The sequence below is a fragment of the Scylla paramamosain genome, chromosome 24 (assembly GCF_035594125.1).
Source record: "Scylla paramamosain isolate STU-SP2022 chromosome 24, ASM3559412v1, whole genome shotgun sequence".
Classification (NCBI taxonomy): Eukaryota; Metazoa; Arthropoda; class Malacostraca; order Decapoda; family Portunidae; genus Scylla; species Scylla paramamosain.
In genome coordinates, this window is record NC_087174.1 from 9,435,828 (window position 1) to 9,454,534 (window position 18,707).

The 18,707-nt window shown below is 41.3% G+C and overlaps 1 protein-coding gene across 9 annotated transcripts in view; it reads right to left on the minus strand.

The window, feature by feature from the left end:
* LOC135112705 (kinesin-like protein KIF12) overlaps positions 1 to 18,470 on the minus strand; it is a 41,838-nt gene extending 23,368 nt beyond the window's left edge. For all 9 annotated transcript variants that reach the window (XR_010274538.1, XR_010274539.1, XM_064027406.1 and 6 more), the window contains exons 1-4: positions 18,383 to 18,470; positions 14,067 to 14,425; positions 9,488 to 9,598; positions 4,060 to 4,138 (exon numbers count right to left, since the gene is read on the minus strand). Coding sequence is in view for 7 of the 9 variants with exons in the window: in XM_064027406.1 (XP_063883476.1) it covers positions 4,060 to 4,138; positions 9,488 to 9,598; positions 14,067 to 14,212 (336 nt within the window). In the remaining 2 variants the exon portion in view is untranslated. The remainder of the gene's footprint in view (positions 1 to 4,059; positions 4,139 to 9,487; positions 9,599 to 14,066; positions 14,426 to 18,382) is intronic.
* Between the last annotated feature and the right edge of the window lie 237 nt (positions 18,471 to 18,707).

Genomic DNA, 18,707 nt, shown 5'->3' on the forward strand with positions numbered 1-18,707 from the left:
GGGAGTGGAAAAGGAGAAGAGAAGAAAAAGGGGAAGAGAAAGAAAGGAGATAATGAGAAGGAAACGTGTTAATTAAGAGCATGCAAGGAAGGAATTTGTATTGAATTAAGAATGTCAGGAGAAGGAGGAGGAGGAGGAGGAGGAGGAGGAGGAGGAGGAGGAGGAGGAGGAGGAGGAGGAGGAGGAGGAGGAGGAGGAGAAGGAGGAGGAGAAAATGAGCAGCCCTTTCCCCTCCCTTAATCATCCCCTCACTTTTCACGATTACCTCCTCACCCTCTTACGCCTTAAAATATTCACCCCATAAACCTAAGTAAGTCCTTAAGCGGTTTCTCGCACCTTAAAATCAAACATCTTCACCCTAAAACAGGAACCTAAAACAGAGACCCTAAAACAGACATAAAAAGTTCCCAAACACCTTTTTGTGCCCTGAAAAAGAAATGACCTTATTCTAAAGCAAATTTTCGCACCCTAAAAGACAATTTATAATCTTACAACGCATTTCTACACCCTAGAACATATATTTATTTAAACCATAAATATCATAATCTTATTAAAAAAAAAAAAAAAAAACACACTTCTACGCACTAAAATACTTGATTCTCACGCTTAACTTAACATTTACAATCTAAACGCCATGATATTATCTTAATACACACTTAAACACCCTGAAATACTATCCTCATCTTAAAATAGACCTACACATGCTGAAACACAACTACTTCACCTAAAATACTACATTTTCACCCTTAAACAGATCTTTGCATCTTAAAACACTAGAATATCAATTTGAAACATATATTTATATCTTAAAAGATCAAAATTCTCACCCTTGAAAAGATCCTCGCACCTTAAAACACCAGAATATTACCTTAAAACAAATATTTACACCCTAAAACACTACATTATCATCCTTGACCCATTCACCGCCATTTGTTACATCTTTCCTTAATCATTAACCACACTGGGATATTTTTGTTCGTTCTACATCCACCTCCAAACATTATGCTGGCTAGACACTGCAAAATCTATCCTTTTTCATCCCTTTCTTTCTTACAGATACTTATAAACATTTCATGAATTGATTTTAGTGCTGTGAATTGTTGCATATCGCAGTGAAAGGGTTAAAGGGGTATTTGCGCCCTAAAGCACCACATTCTCATCCTTCATCACCTGTTTTTTATATTCACCCTTTCCAAAAACTCCTTTACACTTGAGGATATCACACTAGCTTCTCTCTCTCTCTCTCTCTCTCTTGGACACCCTGAGCAGCTCTATTCGTCTTTGTAATAGTGGCTTATCCTTCACCCTAAATCAGTGTCCTCCCTTATTCTTCCCCTCACAAACACACGCACGATCTAGGTCAGGGCGTGTGTGTGTGTGTGTGTGTGTGTGTGTGTGTGTGTGTGTGTGTGTGTGTGTGTGTGTGTGTGTGTGTGTGTGTGTGTTTGGAGGCGGCGTCTGCGTGTTTTACTGCCTGATATTAACAAATGGTATGTTCTTTTCACCATCGACTGCCGCCATCACCAACACCACCACCACCTTAACATATTTTTTCATCTTCATCATCACTACCTATTCTTTCATCATCACAACCATCATTACTACCTTCGTCCGTACCTCACCACCACTACCACTACCACCACCACTACTACTACTACTACTACTACTACTACTACTACTACTACTACTGACCCCATCGTTATTATCACAAATTGGAGGCAAGAAGTCCATGATAAAAGGAATGTAAAGTAAGGAGAAGGGAGAGGAAGGAATGACTGACAGAGAAGACACACGAAGGGAAGACGAGGAGAGGTGATGGAGGACAAGCAGGATGGAATACGTGAGTGGAATGAGAGGGAAGGAGAGTGTGGAAGGCGAGAGGGGACGACGAGTGAAGAGATGAGGATGAGACAGAAGAGTGAAGAGATAGGAGAAAGGAGAGAGGACGAGAAGGAAAATGAAATATATATATATATATATATATATATATATATATATATATATATATATATATATATATATATATATATATATATATATATATATATATATATATATATATATATATATATATATATACATATATATATATATATATATATATATATATATATATATATATATATATATATATATATATATATATATATATATATATATATATATATATATATATATATATATATATATATACATATATAATGAAAAGTAAGGAGAGAAAGGAGAAGAAACGTAAGGAGATAAGAGAATGGGAAGGGAAAGGAATGAAGGAAGAAAAACACGAATAATGAGGAGTAAGAACTGTAAGAGGAAGAAAACGAGAAAGAAGAATGAGAATATAAGACGAAAACATGGAGAGATAGATGATATGAATACCAAAAACGAAAACAAAAAACGAATAATGAATATAATGAATGACAGTAAGAGGACGAGGAGTAACAGGAGGAGGAGAAGGAAGGAGATCGAAGGAAGAGGAAGACAGAAGAATGACGGGGAGAAGAAAAGGGCAAAGGGGGAGGGGAGGAGGAGGACAGGAGGAGGTGCTGGCCTTCCTTCTCGTGACGTGAATCTGTAAAACTGGGTCAGGCATAACAGGTTAATGGCACAGCGGGGCGTTTAAATGTCGAGGCGAGAAGAGATGAGGGAAGGAGAGGTGGGGAAGTAGACCTCTTCTGGTGTGACAAGCGTGTGATGTGACAAAGGCCTGTATTTATAAACGCTTTGCTCTCTCACCACGACTATTTTCAAAGGCCACAGAGATGATTGGCCTGGTTGTGAAGAGTGTTTCTCCTAATGATTATGTAGAAATATTGTCAGTCTGTCACTAGAACCATAAAAAAAAAAAAAAAACACTTAAAAAACACCGTGTAGCTTCTCAAAAAGGCCTGTATTCAGAAACGCTTCGCTCTCTCACCACGACTATTTTCAAAGGCCACAGAGATGACTAGCCTGGTTCTCAAAACTGTTTCTCCTCTTAATAATTTAGAAATTTTGATAATGTCACTAGAACCCTAAGAAAAAGAAAAAAAAAATAGAAACCTGTGTCACTTCAACTAAAGCCTTTTGAAAGTATTGGAGGTGAGGCGCAGAAGTGTGCCAGAATATGAAGTAAAGACTGACCTGGAACGTTTACCAAATAGAAGGTTACTTTCAGGAATGTTTATTTAAGGATGTTCAAAAGTTTTTCACTGGGTAATGTTGACAGTCGGCTAAAACAGGACGAATACTTAGATGGTCATGAATAGTTTGCATGATGTGTTTTTGAGTGCTATTGAGGTTTGGTCACTTACTGCTGGTATGTTCATTCACTGTGATCCTGAATATGTGCAGAGATTCAGAAATGTTACCTGAAAACGTGTAGCACAAGGACTAAAACGTTTACAAAGAGGAGAGTGTCTGATATAGGTATTAATTATATTGGCATTTAACGTTTACAGAGGAGGAATACTGGTAATATATTGAAACGTTTACTAACGGTCGAGGATAAATTTAGCATATCTGAGTAATGAAACGTTGTAAAAATAAACGTTTACTTACAGCAGAAACGTTTGTTAGTAGATGAACATTTTTACAAGATACTTTTTTTGTGTGTGTGTTATGTACAGTACGTACGTGTAGCAGTAGTAGTAGTGGTAGTAGTAGTAGTAGTAGCATATAATATGGAGTAATAGTAGCAGTCAAGGACAAAGGACAAAATTAGCCCAATAAACCTTGGAATTATCAGCAGTGCCCACACTTATCATGACACATGTCCTCCTCCACCATCTACATGCACAAGGTCACGCGTCGATAGGTGGCGCTATGTGGGTCACTGGGTCAACACGCTGGACTAGGTCACGTGAGAATTCCCCCCCCTCCAACCCCACGCTATCCTTACCCCCTTCCCTCAGACACGCCCGTCAGTCGGCAAGTCACGCTGATTAGTTTCTCAGTTTCAGTCATTTGCGTGGATTGATGGTTAGAGAGAGAGAGAGAGAGAGAGAGAGAGAGAGAGAGAGAGAGAGAGAGAGAGAGAGAGAGAGAGAGAGAGAGAGATAGTAGATGAGGGAAAATACTCACCCAAGCTTGTCCCTCCCCAGGAAATCGAAGGCACATTTCATCACACCTCTGCTTCTCCTTCTCGTTCAAAGGGCGGCACCTGCAACACAAGGCAACACTCAGCCAACTCGAGCATTAACACACACACATACACACACACACACATACACACACACACATACACACACACACACACACACACACACAATAACACAAACTTACTCATTTAACATAAGAACTCACCCAAACCCAACACACAGTAACACACACACACACACACACACACACACATTCAACATAAAACATTCACTCAACACACTTATTCAACACAAACAAACAGTAACACACTCAACACTCTCACTCCACACTCACCACAAACACACAGTAACACACACTCACACAACACAAACATTCACGAAACAGTCATTTAACACAAACAAACAGCAACATACTCGTAAACACTCATTCAACACAAACACTCTGCACACTTATCCAACACAGTAACACACGCTCACTGAATTCACTTACTCAACACACACACACACACACACACACACACACACACACACACACACACACACACACACACACACACACACACACACACACATATTCAGCAACACAAACACTCGATTGATCACTACGAAATACAAATTGCGAAATGACAATCGACACAACACAAATTTCAATATTACCAAAACTTTTAGTCTCCGTGATTCTTCCAAAAATATTCCTTAAATATTCTAATTATCGCGTCATGTGCCTATTATTATTATTATTATTATTATTATTATTATTATTATTATTATTATTATTATTATTATTATTATAAAGACAGAAAAGAGAGAAAGTGAAGAGACTGACATATATACATACATAAATAAACCTTACCCCCCTCTCCTACTACGCACACACACACACACACACACACACACACACACACACACACACACACACACACACAGAGCCAATCCTGATCCACACACGCACTTTACGAATAACTCAGAAATAATGAAAAAAAAGTAAGAACCGTAAAATAACGCAAAGATTACTTCCGAGGGCGTCTAAATAACTTACACACGAGTCTTTCTTGGTAAAATGTAAGAATGAGAACGAAATAATAATCAGGTGTGTATCTTACGAGTCTTGAGTGATTTGATTGGAAATTTCTTGACTGGGTGTCAGTGCTGTGAGGAAGGAAGGAAGGAAGGAAGGAAGGAAGGAAATGTGTAGGAAGGATAGACGGAGGGATAGAGAAATGTTACGATAAGGGAAAATGAGAAGAGAATGGATTGAAAAAGTATGGGAAAGGAAAAGGGGAGAGGAGGTGAATAAGAGAGGGAGACGGGGGAAAAAAAAGTAAGAAAAGGGGCGCTAAGGGAAAAAGATTGGAAAAGTAAGAGAAGGTACTGAAAGCAAGAGAACAGTAAGGGAAAAAGGAAGAAGAGGTAAATAAAAGAGGAAGGAAGAGGGAAAAAATAAAGAAATGGGAACATAACGGAAAAGATGGATTGGGAAAAAAAAAGGGAAGATATTAAAGACAGGGGAAAAGGAAGGCGAGGTAATGAAGAAGGAAAGGAAAGTGATAGGGAAGGGGAAGAAAAAAATATACACATCAGAAAAGCCGAGAAGATATGGAGGATGAAGATAAAAGCAACACCAAGAAAGAAGAAGATAAAAAAAAAAATAATGATGAAGAATAAGATAGAAGGAAAAATGGAACAAAAAAAAAAAAAAACACGAAACTAAAACAAGAACGTAATTTTTTTTTTTCTTTCTTGTTGTTATTCTTGTCTTTCTTCTTATTCTTATTATTACGCGTATTATTATTATTGACGTTACCGTGAGAGAAATATATATGATACACAAAAATAAAGAAGTAACATTATTTTCTTTTCCTTTTTTTTTCTTCTTTTTTTGTCCTTTTCTTTTTTTTTTTTTTCTTTTGTTCTAATTTCTGTTATTATACATACTATATTACTAAAGAAATTACTGTGAGGAATTACTATTGTTGTTGTCATTGTTGTTGCTATTGTTTTTATTTATTCTTCATATCATTATTACTTTCCTCTTCTTCCCCTTTCCTTTATTATTATTATTATTATTATTATTATTATTATTATTATTATTATCATTATTATTATTATTACTATCATCACCACCACCACCACCACCACAACCACCACCACCACCACCACCACCACCACGTTCACGTATCCCCACTGCTATCATCACCAGCATCAGTGTTCCCGCCCCCCCACAGCACAGTTTGAGGTCAGGCTGTGTTATGTAAGTGTTGTGTCTCTCCCCCTCTCCCTCCAGTGATGTATAATGCACCTGTGTTGAAGTTCACCTGTGTGTTGTGCACCTGCCGGACCAGACACGTGACAGGCAAGACAGGTGAACTAAGAGGGAGGAGGGAGGCAGAGAAGGAGGTGGACGAGGAGGTGGGAGAGAAAGAAAAGGAGGAGGATGAAAGAATGAAAAGGACGAGGATAAAAGAAAGAAAAAAGACGAGGACGAGGGTGAGAAGGTGAGAGAAACGAATAGTGGAGAAGAAGGACGAGAAGGACGAGGAGGAGGAGGAGGAGAATAAGAACAAGAATAAGAAGAACAAGAGGAGGAGGAGGAGGAGGAGGAGGAGGAAGAGGAGGAAGAGAAGAACAAGAACAAGAAAACAAGAATAGGAACAAGAACAAGAAGAGCAAGAGGAGGAAGAGGAGGAGGGGGAAGAGGAGGAGGAGGAGGAGGAGGATAGTGACGACGATTACGGAGAAACGACACACACACACACACACACACACACACACCTGACAACTCTACAACTCCAACAAATATCATGTATCTTTCTGTCTCCTAGCGACCTTCACGCCCATTGGTCCAGCCCTTCGTGACGTCATCTGCATAACACTAAGCTGCACGTTGATTGGGTAATCCCTCCATGACGTCACATAAACGTCACATAAAAGTTTTCCATTGGTTATTCCTTCTGTGACGTCACCAGTATAGCAATTTCTTATTGGCTGGAGCTTCTTGGAGGCGTAATAAATATAACATTTCTATTTTTATATCATGTTATTGATTATTGTTCTTTTTATTATTTATTGGGGAATTTCTGTAAAACTGAATGTCTTGCAGCAGTTTTTTTTTCATTCTAAAGGGAGGGGAAGGTATGTGGAGGTGAGGGGAAGAGAGGGGAACTGAGAGGAAGTGAGGGGAAAGTGAGGGGGGAGTGAGGGGTAAATGAGGGGAACTGAGAGGAGGTAAGGGGAAATGAGAAAAAGTGAGGGGAACTGAGGGGAAGTGACGGGAAGTGAGGGGAATGGAGAGGAAGTGAAGGGAAGTGAGGAAAAGGGAGGGGAAGTAAGGGGAAGTGAGGGGAAAAGTATACGAAATCAAGGTCAAAATAGGAGTACATTATTTATCGTTACCTCAATTTTCTCCCCTCACCTCCCTCTACTCTCTCTCCCCTCACCCTCCCATACGTGTTCCCTCTCCTTACCCGCCTCATAACTAACGTATATACTCCTTCCCCTTATTTCCTCCACCATTCCTCCCCTCATCCTCTCATAGCTATTCTTCCCTTTCACTTCCTCCCCTCACTTCTAAACTTTTTCCTCACTTTTCTACCTCATCTTCTCTCCTCTCACTTCTCGTTTCCTCCCTTTATTTCCTCCCCCCTCTCCCCTCACTCTTCTTAGCCTCTTCTATCTCTCTCTCCCTCACTTTCTCTTACACTTACTCTCTTTTCATTTCTACTTTTCTTCCCTCTCTCTTCTCTTCATTTTTCCCCTCTCCTTTCATTTTTCCCATACCATAAGTTTCTTCCCTTCACTTCCTCCCCTCTTTCCCCATCACACCTTGCCTGTCCGCTCCCCTTTACTTCCTTCCCACTCTCCCCTCACTCTCCATGTCACCCCCCTCACTCACCTCTTCCCGTTAACTCCCCTCACTTCATCCCCTTTCTATCTCTTCCCTTTCCTTCACTTCCTTCCTTCTCCCCTTCCTGCATTTCCTCCCCATTCTCTTCCCTCTCTTCACATTCGCCTTTGCCTTTTCCTTCCCCTCACTTCAATCCTTCTCTCTACCTGTCCTCTCCCCTCACTTACTCCTCTCCCCTCTCCCCCTATCACCTAAGGGAGGGACGGAGGCAGGGAGAGGGAGAAGGCTATGGGTGGGATCTGGTAATACTGGAACACTATACATAATGCATTGGCGACACTGTCTGGCGCGTGGGTAACTAACCAAGTGCGTTATTGGTACTGGCAACACTGCGCACCCAGGTATTCCAGAGAGAGAGAGAGAGAGAGAGAGAGAGAGAGAGAGAGAGAGAGAGAGAGAGAGAGAGAGAGAGAGAGAGAGAGAGAGAGAGAGAGAGAGAGAGAGAAGCGTTGCGTGTACGAATAAATTAGTGATTGAGGGAAGAGGGGAAAAACATGTGAGAGAGAGAGAGAGAGAGAGAGAGAGAGAGAGAGAGAGAGAGAGAGAGAGAGAGAGAGAGAGAGGTCTAAACATACACCTACGCTACTGACATTCCTGGAGCGGAGTATTGATGAGAGCTACACTTATACTGAGTGTGTGAGTGAGCGAGTGAGTGAGCGAGTGAGTGAGCTAGTGAGAGAGAGGGAGGGACACTCAGTTTCTTGCGGCCATTAGTCAAAAGTAGTGAGGGAAGGAAAGAGGGGAAGAATCGAGGGGAAAAACACCTGCTTGAGGGAGTGAGTCATTGTAGTAGTAGTAGTAGTAGTAGTAGTAGTAGTAATAGTAGTAGTAGTATGAGTGGTGGTGGTGGTGGTAGTAGGAGTAGTAATAGTGCAAAAATTATAATTTAGAAAGGACGAGGAGGAAGAGGGGAAGGAGGAGGGAGAAAAGGACAGATGGATTGGAAAAGAATGAAACAAATGATGGAGGCGGCGGAGAAAGCGAAAAGGAAAATATTAGTTAAAGAAGAAAAAGATGCGGAGGTGTCAACAAATAAGGACTGGTGAGAAGGTAAAGAAGAAGAAGAAGAAGAAGAAGAAGAAGAAGAAGAAGATAAATATGTATTTTTTCTGTATCTTCCTTTTACCTTCATCTCTTTTCCCTTCCCCTCTCTTTTTTTCCTCTCTTCTTCCCTCCCTTTTCTCCTCCTACACTCTCATTTGGTCCTTCTCCCTCCTTTCGTCAGCTATCTCTCGTATACTCTCTCTCTCTCTCTCTCTCTCTCTCTCTCTCTCTCTCTCTCTCTCTCTCTCTCTCTCTCTCTCTCTCTCTCTCTCTCTCTCTCTCTCTCTCTGGAGTGTGCGTGGTAAACAGTCATAACCATTTGATCAAGGCTATTCCAGTCCGCCGCAGCCCCGTCGCAGAGAGGCCTACAGACACACACACACACACACACACACACACACACACACACACACACACACACACACACACACACACACACACACACACACACACACACACTCACCTCACCACCACGTTGATGTTGTCACACTCGTCGGCTCCCTCGTCACACAGGGAGCCGCGGGAGCCCAGGGACCTTGTCATCGTCTGGTCCAGGGAGGAGGCAGACCCCATCCTGTAGAAAAAGAAGGGAGAGAGTCACAGATTTGCAGACTTGGCGGTATGAGAGCATTAGAGAGGTTCTCGTTCTTGTTCTTTTCGCTGCTATGGTTGCTCTTGTTGACACTGAACGTTGTAGAAAAATAAAAAAATAATGTTCATGTTCTTCATCCTTTCTCTGTGTTGATATGGAACAGTAAGGTTCATGTTCTTAATCTTTTTTTCATTGTTATGGTTGTTTTTGTTGACATTGAAAACTGTAAGAAAATAATAATAATAAGGTTCGTGTTCTTAACCGTTCACTGTGTTGACACTGAACACCGTAAAAAAATAAATAATAACAAAGTTCACGTTCTTATTCTTTTTGCCATTATAGTAGTATTTTGTTGATACTGAGCATTGTAAGAAAATAAATACAGGATTAAATAAATGGATAAATGAATAATTAAAAGTGCATGGAAACAGACGGAAAAGAAAATAAGAAATCAATTCTATATTTTCGAGAGTACAAAACTATTTAAGTTAACATTCAGATTACTGTCAACAATAACCATTTAAATAACTAAAATATGATAAATAATAGAATGAAAAAAAAGTGCATAAAAACAAATAAAAAAGACAAGAACAAGAGATTAACTAGGTCTTTGCTAAGGTATAAAACAATTTAAGAGATATGAGTCTCTAAAAAGATGCAAATAATTATGGAAGAAAAATTACTAGCAATGAAAGGATTATCTAAACGTTTCAGTCACCATCTTGTTCCGGCGCTATTAAGAGGTTCTATTGGGAGTTGTTGGGATTTTCAGGGATGTTTCTGTGATTCTAGTGATAGTTTAAAATGTGTTTCAGATCATCAGTAAGAAAAAATTCTTAAATGTCTCAGCATCTTGCTTCAAGACTTTTAATATATTCTAGTGAAAGAAAGGACACTAATCAGGGACGATTTTACATAACAGAAATAAGCCACAAGCACTGAAAAATTTTAACTATCCAGATATCCTATTGTTGTCAGCGCTGTCTTTCGAAATCCTAGTCTAATTCTTCATTACAATGTTTTCTTAACCTTCGGCAAAAAACATCGCATTTAAACTATCAAACTAACTGTCCACCAACAGTCTGGTATCGACGAGTGACGTGTTTCGAACACATTAATTTTTCTTTCAATTATAATCATAATGTCTTCAAGCAGTTTTTATCTTCCTATTAACCTCGACCAATAGTCATGATTTATCAACCACCCATTATCCACCCACCTGACCATTATCCACCAAGCCCACCCGACGCCCACCACACGCCACCATATACCCACGTACCCAGTGACGCACTAAGTAACGATCCCTACACCTCTCTTCTGTCCCTCCCCGACCCCACCTCGTCCTCGCCCGTGTCTAGGGGACGATCAACACGGACACAACATAGCGATGGGTGATGAATGGAGCTTCACGAGCCACGGTCGATGTTAACTTGCTAAGCGACCCACAAAAACAGGCAGGTGTCTCGTCCTTGCTGGCGCGGTGCGTGGTGGTCAGAAATGAAGTAACCTGCACTCACTTCTTTATTTTATTTTTCCTTAATCTTAAGTAACTCTGATTTGCTGACAGTCTCTTTATGAAACCTGATGATTCATTCTTTGTAGATCAAACGACTTAAAATTCTGGAAAGTTGGATTTAAAGAAGAGATAGGAAAGAATTAGTTCTCAAATAAAGTGGTTGATGAATGGCATAGACTCAGTAATGAGATTGTTAGTGCTGAGTCTTTAAGGAGCTTGTTTTTGGATGAGGATGATTGTAGAAGTAGGTAGGTACGAGTATGTTTCGTATAGAGGCTGTCACTTGCAGAACTGATGGCTCCTTGTAGCTTCCCTTATTTTTTTTATGTTCTTATGTCTTAACCTGCTGACAGTCTCCTTACGAAACCTGACAATTAACTCTTAGCAGGTCATACGATTTAGAATTGTAAGAAAGCGCAAAACAGTAGAAGTAAGTGTGGCAGTTTCCTCGACTTGTGACCAGCATTGTACATTATGTAACCAGACAGGAGGATAGAGGAACTGGTTGTGTCAGGATAGAAGCGGTGCGGTAATCAATGGCTCCGTGCTTCTAGTTTTGGATTATCGCTAGTTGGTCCTTCATTATGCATCAATGTGTCAATGTGACCTTGACACACTTCCGTGAACTGGGCACTGAGTCAGTCATCTTTTTTTTACATGGGTTTCAAGCAACAACTCTGAGATTCTCTGCCTGTTTCTGCCATTTTTTCTTCTTTGTCTGAAATGTTTAGAGAATCAGGACATCCATTTAACTGAACAGGCCTTCCTTTTAGATTTTTTTTTAGTTTTATTTTCTGAAAACAGCAATTTAGGAGACTTTCCTTTCTTTTCTGTGTGTGTGTGTGTGTGTGTGTGTGTGTGTGTGTGTGTGTGTGTGTGTGTGTGTGTGTGTGTGTGTGTGTGTGTGTGTGTGCTGATCTTTACTCGCAAAAAAAAAAAAATGTAGTACTACTTCTGTTATAATTATCCTATGATGATATTAAGAGAATAACCTTGAATTTGAAAAAAAAAAAAAAAAAAATGGCGTAACACTGAATATGGAGAGCGTGAAATCAGATGTAGTTTGTGATTACATGTCACTGCTGATCCGGAGATGCGGAAAAAAGGAGGAAAGAAAAGAAAAGAAGAAAAAAAGTCAACACGTGATGATGCCCACGTTGATAACAACACAAATCGTTGACAACTATGCATGACAGTCTTAAAACATACCACAGCCCAGCACGCCTCGCTTCCACACGGCACCACCACGGCTTACCGACCCGCGGTGCAATGGACTCACGTAAATAATCCAACGTTTGCTGACACTTTGGTAAAAACTGAGCACACACAGCCATTATTATCAAGGTCACATGGATTACAGGAGTTCGGGTTTTCGTAGTCTTACACGCAACACCACCGTAAGCTTGCACGTAATAGATGATTGATTAATGAGAGAAAATGGATAAACGCGCCTCGCATGACCGTGAAGATTGCGTGACTCCCTGTGTGTGTGTGTGTGTGTGTGTGTGTGTGTGTGTGTGTGTGTGTGTGTGTGTGTGTGTGTGTGTGTGTGTGTGTGTGTGTGTGTGTGTGTGTGTGTGTGTGTGTGTTTGAGACCAGGGTCCAATAATACCTCCAGGAGACGAGTTTAAGGAATAAGTTTATGGCCCCCACCATTTATCTGTATCCCACCGCTGCCACCAGTGTTTCATCGTGATGGAGAGCCCAGGCAACAGAGATGGACAACGCAGTTATCCAGTTGAGCCTGTCATCTAACCTTTTATTTACTGGGCGACTCTCCCCATCAATCAGTATTTGAACTAAACAGAGGTTATGTAGCACTCCTGATACACGCTACATGGATAGACAGAAAAGAAAGAAAGAAAAACAAGGTGTAAGATACAAATCCTGCAGGTCAGTAATTTATTCTCATTTTTCAGATTCAACATCCGTTTGCCACCACTTGTACTAGTTAAGTCTGCACAGTGGTTGCTAACTGCTGCCTTGATGATGACTTACTGTTAATTGGATGTTAAGATGGTGATAGCAGCCCAGATATGGAGGCTTGTTGGAGTTCTCCGATGATGTTGATATAATAGATAGCGTGGAATTGGATTGCGTGGGTAGTGGTTTAGTTATTATAGTGGAAGTAAAGGAATCACACAACACATATCACCTTTCTTCTTTTAATGATGATGAGGGTGATGTGCACTTAGACGTCGAGATACAGTATACGTGTGATCTTGAGAGACACTAATATGACAGACGTGACTTGATGCTTTCGATCCTCTCTGATGACTGACGTGAAAGCTCTCTCTGAACTCCCTCCTCTGATGACTAAACTAAGCTACACACACAGATCTATTTATGGGGAAGATTCAGGATCACGATTAAGAAAAATTGACCAATAAGGAAGATGAAGGGATAGCCAATCATGTGGTTGGAAATGCATTATTTGGGCCAATGAGATGTGACCTTAGTTTGGAGCAATAACCTATGAGGAAGGTAAGACAGCTGTTTTCCCTAAGGACACTGATGGAATGTGAGGAAAGTGTGATATTCCCTTGAGAATGGGAAAGGAAGGAAAGATATAAAAATAGAACAGACATACTAAACAATGAAATGATGAAATATATACAATAATAATAATAATAATAATAATAATAATAATAATAATAATAATAATAATAATAATAATAATACCACTGATACATTCACGTTAAGAAACATTACTCCATCCTGTCCCTCATCCACCCTCATCCACAGCACCATTCATTACCAGACCCTTACAACACCCCTATCCCACCCTCCTCTCATCCCTAAAAATCGCTCATTATCGCAAGTCACCCCTATATGTACCCGTCATAAACTGAAAGAAAACGGGATAGCTTGCAATACCCTTGGCAATACCTCGTTCTACCCTGATGCCACCATATCGCCTCGGCCCATACATACCCTTCGCTGGAGGAGGGCAACGTGCTGTGCCCCGTGAAGCCCTTGCTGCTATTGAGACTGTCGGAGCCTTGTGAAGAACCACCGGATCTGACGGATTCCCTTGAGCCAGGAGAGTCCCCGCGGCGGTTAGCTCGGCGCTCCCCCATGTTAGCGTTAAGTCCTTTGCGGCCCTGGATGTCACTGAGGGCGCGTCACTGAGGGCGTGGTGTTAGGGGCGTCGGTTAGGGCGTGGTGGTCGGGGCTTGGTGGTCGGGGCGTGGAGGCAACGTGTGGCCCCAGGACTCTTCCAGCGGTCATCTCATGCCCACGCCTCACACACGCCTTCTCAGAGGTTCTTGCGATGGACACACGACAGCAACCTACCACACAGCACACGTCATCGATCAGAGACGGAGGGGCGCGTGATGCTCACCGTCGTCATAGTGCCGCGGCATAAACACGCGAGGACCGCCGCCCCGACGAGGAGAACGAGGACGAAGACGAGAAAGACGACGAAGAGGAGAGTAATAAGGAATAAAAGAATGACGAAGAACAAGCTGGAGGAAGAATACGAGGACGAGGAAAAGAAGAGGAGTAAGGGATAAAAGAAGGACGAGAAACAAGAAACTGGAGGAGTACGAGGAGGACGAGGAAGAGGAGAGTAGAAAGAGATAAGTGAAAGACGAGAAATGAGAGAGAAAAAAAAATAATAAACTAGAGGAGGACGAGACTGAGGAAAAATACGAGGACGAGGAAAAGAGGAGGAGTAGGGATAAGAGAAGGAGAAAAGAGAAGCAAGGAAGCTAAAGTAAGACGAGGACGAGGAAGAAGAGAGGACTAAGGGATAAAAGAAGGAAAAACGAGGAACAAGAAGTTGAGGGAGAGCGAGAACGAGGAAGAAGATGAAGAGGACGAGGAAAAGGAGGGTAGTAAGAAATAAGAAAATGGAGAGAAATTAAAAGTAAGAAGCTGGACGAGGAAAAATATAAGGACGAGAGCAGATAAAATAATGAAAAGGTGATGGAGGATGAGAATTAGGGAAGGAAGAGAGGAAGAAATGGAAAGGGAATGACAGGACGGGGAGGAGGAGCTGGAGGAGGAGGAAGAGGTAATCTGGTACATGAAAAAAAAAAAAAAAAACGAAGGATGCGTGTGTAGCTTCGTGACTCTCAGAAGACGGCCAATGACCCATCAAGAAACTGTGTAGTAGTAGTAGTAGTAGTAGTAGTAGTAGTAGTAGTAGTAGTAGTAGTAGTAGTAGTAGTGGAAGAAGTAGAAGAAGAAGAAATAGTAATAGTAGTAGTAGTAGTAGTAGTCACAAGTTAAGTGCATTCCCTCCTCCATCTCCCTCACCTCCACCTCTCTACCTCCCTTACATTCATGGCACGTGGTACTGACACTTCCACACCACCTCCCCTTCCTCTACCTCCTCCACACTCTCCTACCTCTTGGTGTAAGGAGAGGGAAAGAAAGGAGAGATGAAGTGAAACTGGAGGTAGACGGAAAGACAGGGACGAGAAACAAATACATGGGAAGAAAGAAAGAGGTGAAAGGGAGAAAAAGAAGCAAAAAGCAGAGGTAACAGAGACAGTAGGAGAGGAAGGAATGGAGAGGAATGAGAAAGAAGATATGGAAGGAATGCAGAAAGAGAGAGAGAAAGAGAGAAAGAGAAGTGAGGGAAGAGGAAAGAAAGAAAGGGGGAAAAAAGGGGGGAAAACGTAGATATAATAGACATGTAGGGAAAATAAGGAATGGAGGGGAGAGAAAAAAGAATATATGGAGGGAATTTAGAGATGAAAGGAAAAAGATATGGGAGAGGTAAGGAAAGAACGAAATAATAAGGAGGAAAAAAAGTACCATAATCGAGGGGAAAACAAAAGGAGAGAGAGAGAGAGAGAGAGAGAGAGAGAGAGAGAGAGAGAGAGAGAGAGAGAGAGAGAGAGAGAGAGAGAGAGAGAGAGAGAGAGAGAGAGAGAGAGAGAGAGAGAGAGAGAGAGAGAGAGAGAGAGAGAGAGAGAGAGAGAGAGAGAGAGAGAGAGAGAGAGAGAGAGAGAGAGAGAGAGAGAGAGAGAGAGAGAGAGAGAGAGAGAGAGAGAGAGAGAGAGAGAGAGAGAGAGAGAGAGAGAGAGAGAGAGAGAGAGACCCTACTCCCCAATCTTTTCCTCCTCCTCCTCCTCCTCCTCCTCCTTCTCCTCCTCCTCCTCCTCTTCCTCGTACAGGTTAATCCGAGAAGAGTTTTGCGATACAAAGGTTAGCTTGGTATTTAGATGACGTAATGCTACTGGAGGAGGAGGAGGAGGAGGAGGAGGAGGAGGAGGAGGAAGGGAGGAGGAAGATCACCGGACCCTGCCACCCACTCTTTCTCCTTTGCAATAACACACACACACACACACACACACACACACACACACACACACACACTACCTTCTTTTATCTTCGGTTTCTCATCATACATACAAATGAAAAAAGGAAAAGGAGTTAAGAACAGAAAAGAAAAGTAGAAAAAATAAGAAAAGAAGATAGAAGAGGTAATATTTTAAACTTGATGGACATGTAAAGTATAAAAAGAATTGCAGTAATGAAGCCAGAACACAAAGGAATAAAAAAAGAGGAGGAGGAGACGGAGGAGGAGGGAGAAGAGAAAAAAGAAAGACTGAAAAAAAGTGAAAGACGTGACGGAGGAGGCGGAGAAAGAGACTAGTGAAGAGAAGAGAGAATGAGGAGAAATGATTGATTGGAGAAGAGAAAACTGCAGAGGCGGTGAGTAAAAACAGACTTGTGAAGACGTGGTAAACAAGAAGAAGAAGAAGGAGAAGAAGAAGACGAAGAAGAAGAAGGTGACAAAGAGGGAGAAGAAATCCCTAAAAAGATGGACTGATTTGACTTTCACCAATAACAACTACAGCAGAAGAAGAAGAAGAAGAAGAAGAAGAAGAAGAAGAAGGAGAAGAAGAAGAATCTCAAAAAATAAGAAGAATGGGAATAAGAAAAAAACGAGAGAACGAAAAAGGAAAATAATACGTGACAATACAAAATTCACAAAGACTCGCATTCACAAATTTAAACAACAAAAATACAATCACGACTCTCTTACATTACCACAAGCAGACTTTCAAGAGCCGGGACACTCCTACTCCTTATGTGTTACTAAAAAATAACACCGGGAGCACTCCAGCTACAACCTGCAGCATTACAAATAACACTCCTCTTACTCAGAATTCCAAAGGTTACATGACCTGACATATATATATATTCTCGGCATCGAATAAAAAAAACGCACCTTTCTTATGGCGCAGAAGATGAAGGGAAGGCAATATGTGAAAAAAGGTGCTTAAAAAGGAAAATTAATCGATAACAGTGAAATAAAGTGGAGAAAAGTCGCAAGAACTGATTTTTAACAGAGAAATTTCAATAAACACTGGCAAGTAACAAAAGCCCGTATTCTGAAACCCTTCGCTCTCTCACCACGACTATTTTCAAAGGTCATAGAGATGATTAACAGGGTGCTCAAGGGTGTTTCTCGTGTTAATAATGTAGAAATGTTTTTAATCTGTCACTAGGACTATAAAAACACCCTTAAAAACCCGTGTAACTTCAACTAGAACCTTCTGAAAGTAGTGGAAGTGGAGTGCAGAAGTGTTTAAAAATAAGAGCCATACCCATGCCATAAAACCAAGGAGACATGTTTCATATTCAAATATCTTATGATTTTCTACGTTTTCACTAAATATCAGCTACTTGAGCACTCTGAACAGTTTGATATGTAATCTGAATTCCTTTGTAAAGTAACGTATTTCCACAATAAGAACGATTAAAGCATGAAGAGATTGGCTGATGCACTAACTGAATATTACTGAAATCTGGACAGTCAAATCCACTCACTATCTTTGCGCGGATGGAAGTGTTAACATCAGCGAAATATGAACGATGACAAAGACTAGACACCGCTATGGGATTTCACTGTTATTCGGATACATCAGGACGCTGGGGAAACGTGACAACGGCTGAAACAATGACAATTCTGGACACAAGTTACGTTTGACTGAATTAGTAACACAACCGTCGCTAACATGAACACCATAAAGAATGTATTACTAAGCTTACTTGGAATGGCTCACTTCACACACACACACACACACACACACACACACACACACAACTTCCCAAAACCACTCAGTTCGCAAAGACGGAGAAATAGTAAGAGTAACCAACATCAGAACGTACTATTAACTATTGCCCTCCCCCCCCAGCACACACACACACGCACACATAATCGCAATCCTCCACCACGCAGCGTATAATAAGTAGCACGAGCGATACACGAATGAAAAACGTACGTATGCACCCTCCAATAGTTGAGAGAAGACTGCCGACGCGCCCTGTCCCTCCCTCCGACCCTCGCCTCCTTGCTGCCTCGCCCCCCAACCTCGGCCCTCACGTCACCTGCTCCCCGCCTCACACGCCTCACCTGTCCGCCGCCCAATGTGACATACTTAATTTATCATCAACTTTAAAGTGTTTGGTTGGTAAATACACTGTATATTAGTGTTTATTTGTAGTGTGGTGTGTGTGTGGTGTGGTTTGGTGTGGTGTGTGTGTGTGTGTGTGTGGTGGGGGTGATGTTGTGGTGTGTGTGTGGTGGAGGGGATGTTGTGGTGTGTG